This window comes from Girardinichthys multiradiatus, chromosome 10, assembly GCF_021462225.1.
Source record: "Girardinichthys multiradiatus isolate DD_20200921_A chromosome 10, DD_fGirMul_XY1, whole genome shotgun sequence".
NCBI classification, from domain to species: Eukaryota; Metazoa; Chordata; class Actinopteri; order Cyprinodontiformes; family Goodeidae; genus Girardinichthys; species Girardinichthys multiradiatus.
The window spans coordinates 2,075,130-2,093,908 of NC_061803.1; the positions used below are offsets into that span (position 1 = coordinate 2,075,130).

At 39.9% G+C, this 18,779-nt stretch overlaps 1 protein-coding gene across 2 annotated transcripts; it reads left to right on the forward strand.

Moving 5' to 3' along the window:
* The first annotated feature begins 776 nt into the window (after positions 1 to 776).
* LOC124874731 (sodium-dependent neutral amino acid transporter B(0)AT2-like) lies at positions 777 to 16,526 on the forward strand. Of its 2 annotated transcripts, XM_047376217.1 has the most exons (13): positions 840 to 862; positions 1,167 to 1,231; positions 8,811 to 9,027; positions 9,288 to 9,445; positions 10,676 to 10,796; positions 10,883 to 11,058; positions 12,223 to 12,333; positions 12,409 to 12,650; positions 13,003 to 13,186; positions 13,268 to 13,469; positions 13,544 to 13,703; positions 13,780 to 13,942; positions 14,805 to 16,526. In XM_047376217.1, exons 3-13 carry the CDS (start codon positions 8,811 to 8,813, stop codon positions 15,036 to 15,038), a joined length of 1,968 nt encoding a protein of 655 aa, XP_047232173.1. In that variant the 5' UTR covers positions 840 to 862; positions 1,167 to 1,231; the 3' UTR covers positions 15,039 to 16,526. The 2 variants fall into 2 exon arrangements, with proteins under 2 accessions (XP_047232172.1, XP_047232173.1); XM_047376216.1 differs by lacking the exon at positions 1,167 to 1,231 and having other exon boundaries at positions 777 to 862.
* The last annotated feature ends 2,253 nt before the right edge of the window (positions 16,527 to 18,779 follow it).

The following is an 18,779-nucleotide window of genomic DNA, read 5'->3' on the forward strand; positions in this document are numbered from 1 at the left end:
TGGTTTGAGAGCCCTAAGCAGCTGCTTAGTTTGCTTATGCCTTGGACCAACTGTGCCCTGACCTGTCTTCTCTGTTCCTTGGTCTTCATGCTGCTGTTTGTTCTCTGAAGTTCAAGAACAGAAACAGGACAGCTGCATTTAGAGTCAGATTACATTGAACACAGCTGAACTACACTGACTGATTAGCTGCCTGCTGGAGAAAACTGGTTGCAATGAATTTTGTTTAGAGTCAGAGTAAAGGTGGTAGAATACAAATGCACTCCACACTTTTCAGATCTTTATTGGTGAAATATTTTTGACAAAATACATCTTTTTCATGTAGTATTCTGTTCAGTTCTGCAATACCTTATGTCTGTAACATAAAATCCTAATAAAATAAACAGAAGTTTGGTGAATGAAGGTGATTTTGCAGGAACTAAAGCAGAGCTTCCTGAAGAAAGTGCCAGAAGCTTTAAAAGGAAGCTGGTCCCTGGAGCCAGGGAGTTTTATTTTATCCTGAATATGATCAGTTCCTGGTGCCTTCTGGGTCGGGAAATAGTTTCTGCTTTCACCAGAACCATAACATTAATACAATCAATTCGCTGATATCTCATAGAAATGAAGTTAAAGCTGAAAAAGGTCTGATCTTTGGGTCCCATAAGGATGGATTTTCAAGAAAATTTTCATGCAGATTACTTAAAATTAACAAAACACATACTTGTCTGGAGATGAAGTGTTAAAAAGTATTCTGCAGTCGGTTTATCGTCAGTTATCATCCACCAATAGGAGATGTTTGGGCGGAGTCACATGAAACTTCACACAAAGTTGACTTTAGTCTCGGAACGTTTGGACAACTTTTCCGAGAGACTTTGGGTTAGAGAAGGTAATTAATGAGTATTTATTGAGTTAATTAAGAAGGTTTACGACATCGTTTATGTGGAGGATAGTTGTTAATCATCGAGGTATCAGTACAGTTTTATTTACCTCCAGAGCAGGAGGTGTACGTGGCACCAGTGTGTGTGTGTGTGTGTGTGTGTGTGATTTTTAACTGTCTACAATTAGATCGTAAATCTACAGTTTGGTGCTTTTTTGTTACTTCAGCTTTTTATTATTTTTAAACATAAAGTATAAAACTAACCAAGGAGGGAAGCGACTGTAAATATAACGACCTGTAATGAAATCAACAGAGGGATGATGAGCGTCTAGAGCATCGGAGAGTGGCTGGCAGAGGCGCGGTTGTTGAGACGGGCTGGTAGGAAAAAGAAGGATCAACTAATTGTTGCCGAGATTGAATTTTGAGAACAATATCGAGCAAATTGATGCTGAGAGATTATTTATTTTTGGAAGTGGGGGTAAGAGGCATAAACTTTTTTGTGAATGGTTCAGAATGGACTCACAGGAGGACAATATGGACTTTAATGAATGGACACCAGTAAATAGAGGGAGATGATGGGGAAGAGGTAAAGCAGATGAAGGAAAGATATTAGACAGCCAAAGGAGTAAAAGAGAGCAGGAAGAAAACTGTTCTGAAGAAGAGAGAGAAGTTAGGAGGAACATTGGAAGGGAAGAATGTAAAATAATATTAAAACTAAGAAATGAAGAAGAAAAAGAGAACCTGAGTCCTATTTCACTATCTAGAGAAATTAAATAAAAGATAGGAGATGTTGAAATGGTGAAGGTAATGAGAGATGGAAATATACTGGTGTCGTGTAAAACTGAAGAAGAAAGGTTTTACAAGTTGAAAACATTTGCAAGAAAACGGTGACAGAGAGGAAGATTATAGGAGAAGATAAAATCATTCGGGGGGTAATTTATGGCATTCCTTTGGAGGAAGATATAAACAAGTTAAAAAAAAGCATTGTTGGTGCAAAGGTAAAAAATCTGGACATTGACAAAAAATGTAAACTGAGAAAGAGTAGGAAGCCAGTCAATTTTAATAGACTTTGAAGAAAAGGTGTTGCCACAAAATGTTAAAATAGGATATCTGAGTTTTCCTGTGAGGTGTTTCATTCCTCCACCACTAAGATGTTTTAAATGTCAGAGATATGGTCATATAGCAGCTGTCTGCAAAGGTTAACAAAGATGTCCAAAGTGTGGAGAAGACCATCGAATTGAAGATTGTGGGGAAGATATGCAGGAAAAAATGTTGCAATTGTGGAGGGAAACATAGTTACATTCAGGGGATGTTGAGATAAGGAAGAAAGCAAAAGAAATTCAACAAATTAAAATGACTAAAAAACATAAACTATGCTGAAACAGTCAAAAATGTCCAGAATGAAAGATCAAGGGATGAAGGTCAAATTAGGATTCAAGATTATCAACAAAGTAGAATCAGAGGAAAATGTCACAATGTCCGGAAAAACTGATATTATTTATAGCTTAAGTCATTAACTGCACTGAACAGGCTAAACACAAAACAGAAAAGATTAAAATAATAGTCAGAGGAGCAGAAAAGTTCTTAGGATTTAAAGAAGGATCTTGGGAAAATATTAATAAAAAGTTGGAAACAGATGGAAGGCAAGGAGGAACCCCAGCTGATAGAAATATATGATAATATTACAGTGAAATGAAAGAAGTTTAACTGCTAATGGACAGGAATTTAAATGGTATATAGATGAAATTGATGAAAAACCAGAAATTATATGTCTACAGGAGACATGGATAAAACCAAAACTTAGATTTTGTGTTTAAAGGGTATAATAGTATCAGAAGGGATAGACGAGGAGGACGTAGAATATTTATAAAAGAAGGAATATAATATCAGATATTAGGAAAAGGTAAAAATGTAGAATACATAGTAGTTGAAATTTATGATAAAAAAGTAAGATAATATATTTTTATAATCCATGTAAAATATTATCTCGAGTTGATGGATGAATTAATGGTGTATTTGGAAAGAAAAGTAATCTGGTGTGGAGATTTTAATGCTAACAGCACAATATGGGGGAAATGTAATGATAAAAATAGACAAATTATTAAAGAAATAGAACTAAGAAAATGTGGTATGTATAAATGATGGAAGAGGAACATGAATGAATGTAAAAACAGGTACAGAGTCTGTGATTGATTTAACATTTATATCAAATTGTTTAGCTAATAACTGAGTGGGACATTGACAAAGATACAACAGTAGGCAGTGATCATTACCCCATTAAAATCATAACAGGAATATTAATAAATAACAGGAATACAGGATTATATAAAAGATGGAACTTTAATAAGGCTGATTGGAAAGAAAAATTTAAATATTTAAGTCAAAAGAAATTGGAAGAAATAGATGAGTCAATTGATATAAATAGTTTAAATATAAATATCTCAAGCTGCAGAAGAATTGATTAAAGAAGGAGGAAGACAGAACGATAAAAAAATTGTGCCATGGTGGACAAAAGAATGTAATGAAGTAATAAAACTAAGAAATAAAGCTTTTAAAATGTTAAAAAGTAACTCAATTCATCAGAATCTAATTGAGTACAAAAAAAAGCAGGCAAAGGTAAGAAAGATCATTAAGAATGCAAAAAGTGAATATTGGAGAAACCTTTGTAATACCGTAGAGAAAGAAACAAATATTTACCAAATTTGGAAAACAATTAAAAGAATGAATGGTATTAGAATAAAATATGGATATCCTATATTAAAAATAGATAATACATTTATAACGGAAGATAAAGAAAAAGCTGAACTATTAGCTAAAACATTTAGTAAAATTCATAGTTCAAGTAATATTAGTGAAGAGGGAAAGAAGGGTAGAGAAATGACAAAGATGAAATATAAAGAATTAATGCAAAATAATGTAGATACAAATAAATTAATAAATGAGCCATTTACAAAAGGAGAGTTGAACTTTGTTACCAGGAAAACAAAAAATACATCACCTGGAAAAGATCAAATTTACCATACAATGATAGAACATCTCAATTATAAAATATTATAATTATATAATAAAGTCTGGGAGGAGGGAGAGCTGCCACAGAGCTGGAAGGAAGCAATAATTATTCCAATAGTTAAACCAGGAAAAGATAACACAAAACCAGAAAATTATAGACCGATCGCATTAACATCAAATATATGTGAAATAATGGAAAGAATGATTAATAATAGATTAACATATTATTTAAATATTAATGGGTATATATCTAGATATCAAAATGGTTTTTGAAAGGGGAGAAGCACAAATGATTCTGCATTATGTTTAGAATATAAAATAAGGAGAGCACAAATGAACAAAGAAAAAGTATTAGCTGTATTTTTTGATATAGAAAAAGCATATGACATGATGTGGGTTGAAGGATTATTAATTAAATTACATAAAATGTTTAAATGGATTAAACATTTTTTTTATCAAATAGAACAATACAAGTAAGAATTGGTCAAGAATTGTCAGATAAATATATAATAGATAATGGTACTCCTGAAGAAAGTATTATAAGTCCATTATTGTTTTCTATAATGATAAATGATGTATTTAAAAATATTGGTAAAGAAGTTGGTTGCTCACTATTTGCAGATGATGGAGCTATATGGAAAACTTATTGAAAAGAAAATACAGGATGAGATTATTAGAATAGAACAATGGGGATTTAAATTCTCAGTAGAAAAACCAAAAGTGATAGTGTTTACACAGAAATGGAAAAGAGAAACTATAAAACTAAAATTATACAATCAAGTTTTAGAACAAATAAAAAGCTTTTAGGTATATAGTTTGATGAAAAAATTTTATGGAAAGTACATATAGAAAAATTTATAGATAAATGCAAAATAATATTAAACATTATTAAATATATGGCTGGTATTTATACAGGATTAATTAGATCAAATATTGATTATGGAAGAATAATTTATGGATCAGCAGCAAACACACATCTTATAAAATTAAACAATATTCAATCAAATTCAAAAATACTTTATTAATCCTAAAGGGAAATTAAATGTTGTTATAGCTCATATTATGAAGGTTTCCTCAAAGAGCCGTTGTAGATGCTGATGGCTGTGGGCAGGAAGGATCTCCTGTAGCGCTCCATCTTACAGCAGATCTGAAGAAGCCTCTGACTGAAGACACTCTGTTGTTGTAGGACAGTCTCATGAAGAGGATGTTCAGGGTTCTCCATAATGTTCTTCATTTTATGAAGAATCCTTCTTTCCACAATGATCTCCAGAGGTTCCAGAGGAGTCCCCAGAACAGAACCAGCCTTCTTTATCAGCTTGTTGAGCTTTTTTAAGTCTCTGGTTCTGATGCTGCTTCCCCAGCAGATGATGGCAGAAGATAACACACTCTCCACAACAGACTTATAGAAGATCTGCAGCATCTTGCTGCAAACACCAAAGGACCTAAGCTTCCTCAAGAAGTACAGTCTGCTCTGTCCCTTCTTGTAGATGGCTTCACAGTTGCATCTCCACTCTAGTCTGTTGTCCAGGTGAACACCGAGGTATTTATACTCCTCCACCACCTCCACTTCTTCTCCCATGATAGAAATAGTTTTTGACTTATTCCTGTTTCTCTTAAAATCTACAATCATCTCCTTTGTTTTAGTCACGTTCAAAATGAGATGATTGTTTCCACACCATGCCACAAAGCGGTCAGCTTCTTCTTGTCCATCTCTGATCCACCAACAACTGCAGAATCATCTGAGTATTTCTGCAGATGACAGGAGTCTGTCTTGTACTGGAAGTCTGAGGTGTACAGAGTGAAAAGGAATGGTGAGAGTACTGTCCCCTGTGGTGCTCCTGTGCTGCTGACTACCTGGTTAGACTCACAACCCTTCAGTCTCACAAACTGTGGTCTGTTTGTCAGGTAGTCTTTGATCCAGGAGATTGTTGAGGCCTCCACTTGAGTCTTCTGGAGTTTCTGACAAAGCAAATCAGGTTGGATTGTATTAAATGTTCTGGAGAAATCAAAGAACATGATCCTCACAGTGCTGCTGCCTTTGTCCAGATGACAGTGGGTTTGTTGAAGCAGATGTATGATGGCATCTTCATCTCCAACTCCACAGCGATAAGCAAACTGAAGGAGGTCCTGATGGTTTATTGTTTGCTTACTCAGGTGGGCCAACAGGAGTCTCTCTAGGACCTTCATGATGTGAGATGTCAGGGCAACAGGTCTATAGTCATTGAGGACTGATGGGTGAGGTTTCTTTGGTACCGGAAGAAGACAGGAGGTCTTCCACAACACCGGAACCTTCTTGTGGGCCAGGCTAAGGTTGAAGAGGTGCTGCAGAATCCCACAGAGCTGGTCTGCACAGGCCTTCAAGACTCTAGGGCTGACATGATCTGGACCTGCAGCCTTATTCCTATTCAGTCTCTCCAGTTGTCTCTTCACCTGACATCTTGAGACACACAGGTGGAAAAGGGAGGCAAAGGAAGCATCACCATCTTCTGATATGGTTGAAGGCAAACATGTAGAAGCAGAAGGATCTAGGGCTGAGGTGGAAGATAAAAAATGTGAGGTGTTACTGGACAGCTGTGGGTCCTGTGGGTCAAAAGAAGATGGGATGTCTGTTTGGCTGTGAGCAGGAGAGGAGGTTGCTGAGCTTGTTTCTGAACTGAACCTATTGAAGAATGTGTTTAGTTCATTGGTTCTGTCCAGACCTCCATCGGTCTGATCATCCTTCTGCTTGAAGCTTGTGATCTTCTTCATCCCTGTCCACACATCTCTGATATTGTTTTTGCTGGAGCTTGCTCTCCAGCTTCTTCTTCTACACCTCCTTGCTGTCTCTTATCTTGACTTTAAGTTGCTTCTGTAAACTCCTCAATAATTCTCTGTCTCCCTCTCTGAAGGTTCTTTTTTTCTTGTTAAGCAGGTCCTTCAGGTCATTGGTGATCCAAGGTTTGTTATTGGGGAAGCATCTCACGGTTCTGGTGGGGATGATGTTATCCACACAGAAGTTTATATAGTCGGTTACACACTCAGTCATGGCATTGATGTCCTCTCCATGTGGCTGGCACAGTGCGTCCCAGTCTGTAGCCTCAAAGCAACCTTGCAGAGCTTCTTCAGCTTCCTGTGACCATCTTCTCACAGCCCTCTTTTTTACAGGTTGCCTCTGAACAAGTGGCTTATATTTCGAGCAGAGAAAAACAAGATTGTGATCTGATTTGCCTAGAGGAGGTCTTGCTGTAGAGATGTATGAGTCCTTGACATTTGCATAAAACAAATCCAATGTTTTGTTTTCTCTGGTAGAGCAGCTGACAAACTGTTGAAATGTTGGAAGTGTAGCAGAGAGTATATATATATACAACATCAAGGTTTAAGAATTAGTACAGGAGCAATCAGAACCAGTCCAGAATTACAAATGGATTATCCGTATATTCAGGAGAATTATTAGAAACATTGTTACCAGTGCAGTGGGTGGAGGATATAAAACCATTAAAAACAATAATTTGTTCAGACTCAACTTCAGCATTATTAAGTTTAAAATATAATCATTCAGATGGTAGACCAGACATTTTATTGAAAATAAAACATATTTTAATCAGAATACAAAGAATGGGATTAATATCAGTATTTTTATGGGTACCAGCACATGTAGGAGTTGGAGGGATTGAGATGGCAGACAGGATGACAAAATAGGCAACACAGAACCAGATTAGCTTTATAATTAATATTAGTAGGTCAGAGGCGAGAAATATCATTACACAGAAAATCAAGAAAGAGTGGCAAAAAGGAGGGATGAAGAAAGGAAAGGAAGATGGTTTTATAGAATCAACAAGATAGTAGGAGAAGTAAGAACTGGAAGAAGGAGCAGAAAAGAGGAAAGATTAATTACAAGATTAAGATTTGGACATAAAGGACTTAATTCTACATTGTTTAAGATAAAGAAACATAATACAGCAAAATGTGACTATTGTGGAAAGGAGGAAACAATAGAACATGTAATATTGAAGTGTCAGAAATATGAACAAGAAAGAACAATTTTAAGCAGGTGTTGGTTCCCTCATCAGGGAACCATGGTAACCAGGTAAATAGACTTAGCTTCTGGTCAGATCACCTGAAACAAGCCTGATGATTTAGGAACAAATCATACCTTCACTGTTGTATCAATATCAAATGCATCTGCATTTCAATCTAAAGAAACCAAAGCTTCTGGTACCATGGTTTGTAAACTGGTACCACTGGCGGCACTGGGAGTAGAACCCAGCTCATCAGAGAGCATCTCCTTCCCTGTACTTCCCTCTATGCCTGCTCTTTATTTCTATAAAGGCATGCACGATGTATCGGCATTACCATCGGTATCAGCCGATTATTGTAATTTTTTAACGTATCGGTCCGCTCAGTAATTCTGGGTTGATGTGGGTTAAAAAAAGACATTTTTAACCCACACTTTGAGCAATCTTGTGGTCTAAATGGATAAGGATCATTTTTTTATTTTCCTTGTAAAATCTAATATAACAAACTAAAAAGTCCAGTTTTCCTCCACTGTTTAAAAATGTCTGCCAGGAAGATGCTACTTTGTTTTAGATTTTTAAGTTTACCATCTTAGATCTTTAAATAAGTCCACATATGAGCATCAGTAAAAGTTGCTGTGTTTTAACAAGCTGGACTACAGGAACTGGTTGTGTGTAAATGACAAAATGGTCAATCTGTTGTTTTAATGTAACTCCTCCCATTGGCTAACATTGTAGCCTCCAGGGACTCGTAAATTCTTCAAACCGGGTCATGTGATTGGAAATGAAGCAAACCCAGGATCATTCAAGGCTTATAAATCAGTTTACAACTTTCAGAAATGAAGGCCGGGTCAGGATGTGTGTGTTTGGAAACATCTGGTCAGCAGCTAGTTATCGTGATGGTTTTATGAACACATCCATCCAGTGTTGGTTTAGACTGTTGTCTTTGTTTTCAGATGGAGAAGCAGGCTCTGCCAGCTGATGACCATGAGACGGGAGTCGTGGAGCCGGGGGCTGGCGGCAGCACCGAGGCCGTGGAGTTGGCCTCCACCGAGCCTCCTTCTCGAGCGGGATGGAACAGCAAGGTGGAGTATTTTTTGGCCCAGGTGGGATTCAGCGTCGGGCTCGGCAACGTCTGGAGGTTTCCGTATCTGTGCCACCAGAATGGAGGAGGTGAGTACATGTGACATTTATCTAGATTTCTCTAGATTTCATAAATAACCCCACCTGCTGCCATGAATTCATGATAATCATTTAATAAGTTTTATATTTTAAAATGAAAGTTATAAGGACTGAGAAGTCTGGAATTTTGACATTTCCTCATCTAGATTGAAAAGAAAACAGGAAATAATATCTTCTCTTTAAAAAGTCTGCTTGGAGTTTCTGATTTCTGGGTTTTCTGCTGACGTAGTGTTTGGTCCTCCTTCTCCTAGGAGCTTTTCTCCTGCTCTATGTGCTGCTGATGCTAGTTGTGGGAATCCCCTTGTTTTTCCTGGAGCTGGCAGCCGGTCAGGACATCCGACAGGGAAGCATTGGAGTGTGGAAGTACATCTCTCCAAGGCTCGCAGGAATCGGCTACTCCAGCTGTGTGGTAGGTGAACACTAAATGATGAACCCTCTCATCTGGAGTGAAAAGTGTTGCATGTGTGAATGAACAGGCTGTTTAATATTCTGATTTAATCTTTGAAGACGAATAGCTTTTGCCTTTTTAATATTGAATATGAGTAACATGAAAATCAGCTTATGAAGGGTCGAACATATGTCATTGTACAAAGGTATCAGTCAGGATAAGGGTCCGAATGTGATATGTTCTGAGGAAAGTGTTCTTCAAATGCAACTGAGGTTTTTATCAGAGTAAATGGACTGAACTTATATATCGTTTTCCAGTCATAGAGACCGCTCAAAGCGCTTTACACTAGAGCCACATTCACCCAATCGCACTCACTAACGCTCACACATTCATACACCAATACGCAGATCGTCAGGCAACTTGAGGTTAAGTGCCTTGCCCAGGGGCACATCGACATATGGCAGCAGGAAGCTGGAATCAAACCCACAACCTTCTGATTGCAAGACGACTACTCATCAGGGTGGATGAATTTATGAGTAGTTCCAATTACCAGTCAGTCTTGGCCTAAAACCTCTAAGAACATTAAGGCTATAGAGTGGCCTAGCCAAAGTTCAGGAATTCTGTGGCTTCACGCGAAGACTGCTGAGAACAAGAGATGTTACGACAGAGATTTGGAGAGCTTGTGCAAGACATAGTTGGTAAATGTTATTATCCAAGTAATTAGAAGCTTTCAGATCATTCTTTTCTTCCATGATCTACACGTGTGATCTTCTCACGATCATCTAAAGACCTAGCAGTATTATGGCCCTGGTCCATCTCAGGACCTGTAGTTATGAACGGCATACCGGGTCATGGGATGAAGATGTGGCTTGGTTTTCAGTTGTCCATGATTAATGTCAATAAGTAGGGCTCCACGGTATTAGATGAGTCTTATCTGCCTGTTCTCTTCTTTCTTCTCCTCCTCATCTGTGCTTCCATCACTCTGTGACCTCTAGCATTGTGGGTAATGTCATTAGTGTCTTGTGTGATCATCTGCTGCCCTGAGACTCTGTCCAACTGGCTAAATATGGCATTAGCATAAAAAATGCCAGTTTGCAACATATTAGCCAGCAGTTATTGGTGCTTTCAGAACCACTGTAGCTGCACAGAGCAACACAGTTAATGATTCTGACCCGGTTGACCTATTCATACTTTATTTAATGAGCCTTTTGGACTTTAACTAAATGCATATTTCTGCTTCTGAACACCAAGGTCTGCTTCTTTGTGGCGGTCTACTACAACGTAATCCTGGCTTGGAGTCTTTTCTATCTCGGGAACTCCTTCCGGTATCCGTTGCCTTGGCAACAGTGTCCGGAGCAGGGAAATATAACATGTAAAAAACACAAAGTATTAATTTTTACAGCTACCAGATTGTGTCCAGTTATTCATAGCCGAGGTTCCTACTTGTCTTCCTACCAGACAAGGAATGCAAAGAGAGTTCCCGCACGTCGTATTTTTGGTACCGCAGAGCTTTGAACATCACAGACTCCATCGATGAGGTGGGCTCCTTCAACCCTTACATCGTCTGGTGCCTGTTGGCAGCTTGGACCTTCGTGTGCCTGGGGATGTTCAAGGGTATCAAGTCATCTGTCAAGGTAATTATTCAGCCCTGAAGTCTCCTGTGTTATTCCTGGGAAAGCTTGTGGTGGTGAGACTAAAACAGAAGTTACCATCCTGTTTAACTCTGTGGACTTTGGTCCAATCCCAGTCATGGGCCGGGCTTTCAGGATTTCTGTGGAATGTGAGGCTTAAGTGTTGACTAGCATTAAATCTGGAGCTGTTGTTTTTTTCTCAAACAGCCTTCCTCTGAAGGATCCTGACGGTTCAAAGCACATCTTGTTGTAAAGGGGTGTATACTGGGAAATATGATAGTTTAGGTTATGATTTAAAAGCATTACACCTCATCAGCCTCTCTGACTTTGAATATGTTGCTCTATACAATCAGGAGGGTCATAAACACAGATATTACTCCTGTTATAAACAGGCTGCCTCACCGCTCCACTTACATTCAGTGGTGCCTCTGTGCTGCTGAACAATACATCACAATGACTCAAATGAATCACACTTTGAATCAGAAATGATCAAATAAATCAGATTTATTTAGATTCAGGCTCATAAGCTCCTTGTCTCTGGTAAAGGAAAGCATCCCCTCAGTATGATGCTCCCACCACCGTACCTGGATAGTAGGGCTGCTGTGTTTACTGTGATGTTAAGTGTGAGTTTTCCACCATACATGGACCTACAGGTTCAGTTTTGATCGGATCTGCCTAGAGTTCTTCCTTCCACATGTTTACATATGCCACCAATTTGTGGGATTTTAAAATGTCTTCTCTGAGTTCAACATATCAAACAAACCCATTTCTGCCACCCCCAGTGTAGTCAGAGTACCGGACCAGAGTCCATTTCAGCTATTTATTTACATTTTAAACTTAAATTATGGATGTTTGGTTGTCCCTTAACTGTGATGGAAATATATTCTTAGGGTTATGGACCGCCATATGTGATTGGTCAACCCATGTTATTAACTCTGCGGGATTGGCAGGCAGGCTCATGCAAAGCATCATGGGAGAATATATCCAGCAATTTTCAATACAGCAAAATAAGACTGACTCTTGCTTGTTTGCAGTAAACTACCTGAGCAGGTTAGATGCAACAACGAGGCGTCTGAGCTGCTCTCATCGTGACTGATCATCTTGTTCTCCAGAAGCAGAGATGATGCTCCTGTTTCCACTCAGCTTCATTCTGTCTTCATTTCCCAGGTGATGTATTTCTCCTCCATCTTCCCCTACGTGGTGCTGGTTTGCTTTCTGGTCCGAGGACTCATGCTGGACGGAGCTTCAGAGGGAATCGTCTACATGTTCTACCCCAAGGTACCTGAACATAAGACGTCTGTTCATCGAGGAGACATGAGAACGTTTGCCCTGATGCACCTTTTCCTCTTACAGCTGGAGATCTGGGCCGACGTCCAGGTGTGGCGTCAGGCCGCCACGCAGGTTTTCTTTGCTTTGGGCCTCGGCTTCGGGTCCATCATCGCCTACTCCTCCTACAATCCCAAGAACAACAACTGCCACCGAGATGCCTTCACCGTCTCTTTTATCAACTTCCTGACGTCTGTGCTGGCCACATTGGTGGTGTTTGCTGTGCTGGGTTTCCGTGCCAAAGAAAAGGTCATGGCCTGTGTTGCCAGGTAGGTTTAATGTTATTTCCATATTAGGAATTAATTTATCTGCAGTGTGTTGTTGTGTCAGGGTTCCTACACAGTCTGGAAAAATATTGGGTTTTCCTGATGCTATTTCGTATCTCAGAGTCTAAATGTCGTGTCCAGTTTTCTTCCTCGTTCTCTTGTTCCTTTCCCTACTTCAACAGTCCTTCCTTCCAGGTTCCATGTTTAAATCCTGGACACTGTAGAAATATGATCCTTAGATTCATGATAAAATACTGAGATGAGCATAAAGGTCTGGGAATGTTTATGTGGAGAACCTGTGCAGTGCAGCCAGGACTCATTCGATGTGTCTGATTAATTGTTTTTCTATTTTCAGTAACCTAATGGAGCTGTTGCAGTGGCACCGTGAAGGTCTTGTGTCTCTAGACTTGATGCCCCTCTTCAACCACTCCGACCCAGAGACTCTGGGTTTGGAGGGCTACAGAAACTGGTTTAAACAAAATGGAAGTTACATCTCTGGCAATTTAACAGTCTGTGACATTGAAAAAGAGATGCAGACGGTGAGAAACCAGGTTCTGTTGATCACTTTGACCTCTCTGTGTCTAAATGGGAACTAAAGCTGGCAGTTGTGTTTGTTCCAGGGTGTGGAGGGAACGGGCCTGGCTTTCATCGCCTTCACAGAGGCCATGACGCTGCTGCCTGGCAGCCCCTTCTGGTCGGCGCTGTTCTTCCTCATGCTGCTCAACCTGGGCCTCAGTACAATGTTCGGCACCATGGAAGGGATCCTAGCGCCTCTCAGGGATCGTTTCAAATCTCTGGCGAAACACAAGATCAAGTTCACAAGTAAAAGTCCGGTTTAGCTGCATCTGTAGACTGTAGGCTCTTTCTTCCCTAACATGCATCCATTGCTGTTTCAGTTATCAGCTGCATCGTCGGCTTTGTGATCAGCCTGCTCTTCACCCAGCGCTGCGGGAACTACTTTGTGACCATGTTTGACGACTACTCTGCCACTCTGCCTCTCATCATTGTGGTGGTGTTTGAGACCTTCAGCGTGTCGTGGCTCTACGGAGCTGATAGGTGAGAATCCTGTTGATGCTGTGAAGTCGCCCAGTCTGGATGAGTTTAGGCTGATCTCTCGTTTGTTTCTGCCCAGATTTCTTGACGATATTGAGGCGATGCTGGGCTGGCGGCCCTACGTCGTTTACAAATATCTGTGGAAATACGTCTGCCTGTTGGCCATGCTGGGGCTGCTCGCTGCTACAGCTATCCGCATGTTCATGAAAACGCCAACTTACATGTCGTGGAACCAGGAAATGGTACGCTTGAGTCTTATGAAGGCAGAGAAGAACAAACTGATTTATTTGCATTGGGTCATTTATGTTTTTATATGTTGGGTTTTGGTTCGATATTCTGAGATATCTAAAACATTAAGAGCTTCAGATGGCTTAGTCACCAGACATGTTGGACCTTCAGCACGCAGAGCCCAGTAATTACATCCCTGAACTAATGCATGAAGTGGAAGAAAAATTAGTTATGATCTTTGAAAAGTGAGATATGCATTTTAGTTCAGCTCCTTCACTCTGATACCCTCAAATACAACCAACAAATTATCTGAGAAGATTAGGAACAGCATCATGAAGACCAAGGACCACAGCAGACAGGTCAGGCAGAAGGTTCTGGTTCAGTTTAAAGCAGGGTTTGGTTCTACAAAAATATACCAAGCTTTGAATATTTCCCAGAGTTCTGTTCATTCCATCATCTGAACATGGAGAGAAGATGGACCACCTGCAGACCTACCAAGACACGGATGTCCACCTAAACTAACAGCAAGGAGAGGAGAGAAGCAGGTCCATGGTGTCTCTGGAGGAGCTGCAGAGATCCACAGCTGATGTGGAAGAATTAATCTACATAAATATTCATTTTGTTCACATGTGAGAACGTTGGTCCTGTTTGCTACGAAGGAGACGTGGTGATCATGTGGAAGGAGCTGCTCTGCTCAGATGAGACCAGAGTGCAACTTCTTGGCCAATTTGTAGTGAAAAACTCCCCATGCTTATCACCAGGCTGCTGCTGATATTCTAAAGCAGCTGAACTAAACGGGTCATATTAAAAATGAGCTGCTGTTCTGGTTTTTGCTACTTCTGTATATTTATTGTGTTTTTTTTTTTTTCTTTTCAGGCATCCGAGGTCCGTCTGCCGTATCCCGATTGGGCTCTGGCTGTTCTTGCCTTATTGATCATCTTCGCCATGCTGCCTGTGCCCGTGGGTTTTATCCACTCGGTTCTGCAGGACAGAAGAAAGCCGACACACAGGGACACAGAGACGGGTCACTACAACATTGTTAACACTGATGAAACCCCCATGACTGACATGTCGGATCCTGACCAAAGGAACGGCTCCGTACTTTCTTAGAGGAATTACCAAAACTATGCAGGAACAACTTTAATTTGCCATTTTCACACATGTTTAATTGATGAGCACCTTTTATGGGATGCTCGCTGCAGGAAAAGCTTTTATTTTGAAGTATTTATAAACCTTTTCCCTATTTATTCTCTTAAGTTAAACGAAATCCATGGCGATCCAGAGAATCGTGGTTTTCCTAAATTATATTATTTTTCCCACAAGTGCGACTTTTAAAAAGTCAATGTTGAGAAGATCTGGAACCACATAAAGATTTCTGTGTGGATGTGCTGAGATTTAATGGTGCTGTTCTGATCCAGATGAGCCAAAAAATCCCTTTGTTTTTATGTATCTAACGGAGGCGTGTTCACATGTGTTACAAACTCCAATGAGCACACAAACATTTGAAAGTGGATCGTCGGTTCAGAGCTGATGATGTTTGAGACCATGGAGGGACTACACAAAGAACCGGGAACCTGGACCCATTACCAGCGCCGACCGTGCAGTCTGATGGGTCAGATGTTTAAATCTGGTGTTGGTTTCTGGGAACGTTGGCAGCTCATCACTGCCTAAAATCCTCGTCTGAACAGAATTTGAATCTTTGGTGTGTGACCTTCAGACCGGAGTATTTAAGGCCCGGTAAATGTTTACGACTCTTACACCAACAACAGTTAACGGCACGTGAAGAGATCGGACCCGGTTATTGTCAAATCATCAACATGGTCCCCTGAGGAACGAGCAATATTTCTTATTTTTTTGTCGGGCCGATATTAACAACCAATATTTTATATCTTGTTGCTGTTTGTGTTTCAGTTTTGGTTAAATATCAGTCATAACAGTAATATTCATATCAGGTATCGTCTCAAATTTTAATTTCGGTGCATCCTTATTTTTTTGACATCGTTGCTAGCTTAATGTGTCGACCTGATACAGCTGAATTTCCTGTGAGGTACAGAGAAGAATAATTCTGTTCTGTTCTAAACGAGACCGGGTCCGGACCGGCTTCTATAATGGGAACCTTCACAAAGTATTTTCTAATTTCCATGTTGTGTTATTTGTCTGGTTTTGGGTTTTATTTTTATTAACAGGACAGTCATTGAGCTGACTGAATCAGTCATGTGACAGCATGCCGTGCTGTAAATATGTAAAAACTTATTGCTACATGAAATGGGCATTTGTATGATATCTTGCTTGTCTAAATTGTAATGAGATGCTGGTTTTATGGAGCTGGATGAAGATGTCGGACGTCTTTCTGAGTTTATGTTGCAGTTTTTATTTCTTTGTTCATTTTTACTCTTGAATTTGATCTCAACCTGGGGTCGTATGAACATTCAACAAACAAAATGCTGAATGTTGTATTTGAAGTGCCTTTAACCTACATAAGGCGATGGAACAAAATGTAAAAATGCTTCTGGTCTTTAATGTGTGTGATAGGTAGATGTAAAAATCAATTTAGTTTTTGTTGCCATTTGTTATAATAAAGACGTTTGCTGCACAATATTTGCTTTGTTCTGTTTAAAATATTTCTAAAAGCTGTTTTCAGACTTTTTTTGCTGCTTTCATATTTTCCAAACTGAACATTTCTTCCTTAAAAAGCAACAGATTCTGTAAATAAATGGGCTGGAGAGGAATGAGAAGAAAACACCTGAATGGATCTACAGGAAGAAGGGATGAATGTGAAGAACTTCCTGTTTCTTTGGGTTCAGTTAAGCAGCAGTTAATGTCTGAAGGTCATATTTATCTCAGGTGTTTTCTGTTCTGTAAATTTGGGCTGGCACACATTTCCAGTATTAAAGCAGTTTTTGTCTTTCTCTGAAGGAACGTCTCATGTTCTCCACCATAAATCTGCTACCTGCTGTGTGAAATCTGGGCCCAGATAAACATCTGACAAGCTGCATGGACAAGCTCTACACCTTTGTTCTTCTTTGTAGTTGAACGTCGTGATCAGATTTAGACTTCCTGAAATACTGATGGAACATTTTAGGATTTGTTTCACTTGTTTTGTCTTTTTTAGACAGGTGACTCACATTAGAGGAACAAAGTGGTCTGAAACATGAAGCTCAAGGCCATTTGTTGTTACAAAGAGATGCTTTGCTTTATGGGGTGGGAATACCACCTGTTAGAAAGCAGAACATTCCAGGAAATATCAGTTTATTTCATAGATTCAATTCAAAAGGTGAAACTTAATAGGGGTTCCGTTTTATTCCCTGTTCATTTGAAAAATTGTGAATTACATCGGACCAATTAAAATATTTATTTTTTATGCTAAAATGTTGCCTTTAAAATCATGGGGACAGTTGTTTAGTACAGTCACTGAAGCAATAATAGCTTATTGCTAAAGAAGCTGGCTGATCATGTTCTGTATTCAAGTTTAATGGAAAGTTGAGTGGAAGGAAAAAGTGGTACGATTCAACAAGATGGCGCCGACGATGGCCGCCGCGGAGCTTCGCTCTCTCTTTGTTTTTGTATTTTGTGTGTTTTTATGTTTTTCGAGCCACAGTGCTGTGGTCTCATTAGTAGAGAGCAACTTCTCAACATCAGAGAGTCCTCTCTTGGGATTTTTTCACCATCTTTCATCAATCCGAGGTTCACTGAGCTCCTGGCAAGTGGAGCTGTGGCTCTATACGGGATCCTGCGCGGACAGAGACGTCGAAGGGGAAAGCGTGCTGGTAAAGCTCCGCAAAAGAGGACTTCGCACACCACTGCCTTCAATCCACCTGGCAAATGTCCGCTCTCTAAACAACAAAAACTCAGACCTTCGTGGATCAGCGGTTCTCTGCTTCATCGAGACATGGCTGAGTGAAAACATCTCGGACCACGCACTGCTGATGCCGGACTTCCAGCTGCTCAGAGCGGATCATAGCGTGGAGCTATCGGGGAAGAGGCGAGGAGGCGGAATCTGCTTTTATATAAATGAAGGTTGGTGCAGAGACGTAAAAGTTCTGGAGAAACATATAGTCCTGATCTGGAGTCATTTTCCATAATCTGTAAACCGTTTTATTCACCTAGAGAGTTTTCCTCGTTTATAATAATCAGCTCATATTTTCCACCTCATGGCTGAACTTCTGCTGCTGAAAAACATCTTGCTGAGATGATTACAGACGTGGAGAAAAAATACACGAACTCTTTCATCATAATACTGGGAGATTTTAACAGAGCAAACCTCTCCCATGAACTCCCCAAATACAGACAACATATTAAATGTCCCACCAGAGACAAAAACACACTGGACCATTGTTACACAGCTTTAAAGGACTCATATCATGCTGTTACCAGGGCTGCTCTGGGTTTTTCAGATCATTATCTAATCCACCTCATCCCAACCTACAGACAGAGACTAAGAGCTTCCAAACCCAAGGTTCACACTGTTAAGAAGTGGACTGAGGAATCAAAGCAGATGCTACAGGCCTGCTTTGAATGTACAGACTGGACTGTTTTTGAAACTTCAGCCACTGACTTAAACCAACTAACTGATGTGGTGACATCATACATCAGTTTCTGTGAGGACATGTGTGTGCAGACCAAGACCTTCTGCACCTTTGGGAACAACAAGCCATGGTTTACTCCACACCTCAGGAATCTGCGCCGGGATAAGGAAGAAGCTCACAGCAGTGGAGATTAGGCGCGGTACAGGCAGGCCAGGAACAAACTAACAAAGGAGATCAAAGCAGCTAAGAGAAGCTACAATGAGAAGATGAAGAACATCCTTTCTACTGGTGACACTTCAGCTGTATGGACTGGTCTGAGAAACCT

Excerpts from the sequence above, each read along its gene's own strand:
- LOC124874731 (XM_047376216.1), top strand. The coding sequence starts at position 8,811 with ATGGAGAAGCAGGCTCTGCCAGCTGATGACCATGAGACGGGAGTCGTG. Across the intron at positions 9,446-10,675 it reads TCGGCTACTCCAGCTGTGTG|GTCTGCTTCTTTGTGGCGGT; the intron begins GTAGGTGAACAC and ends CTGAACACCAAG. Across the intron at positions 13,470-13,543 it reads ACACAAGATCAAGTTCACAA|TTATCAGCTGCATCGTCGGC; the intron begins GTAAAAGTCCGG and ends TTGCTGTTTCAG.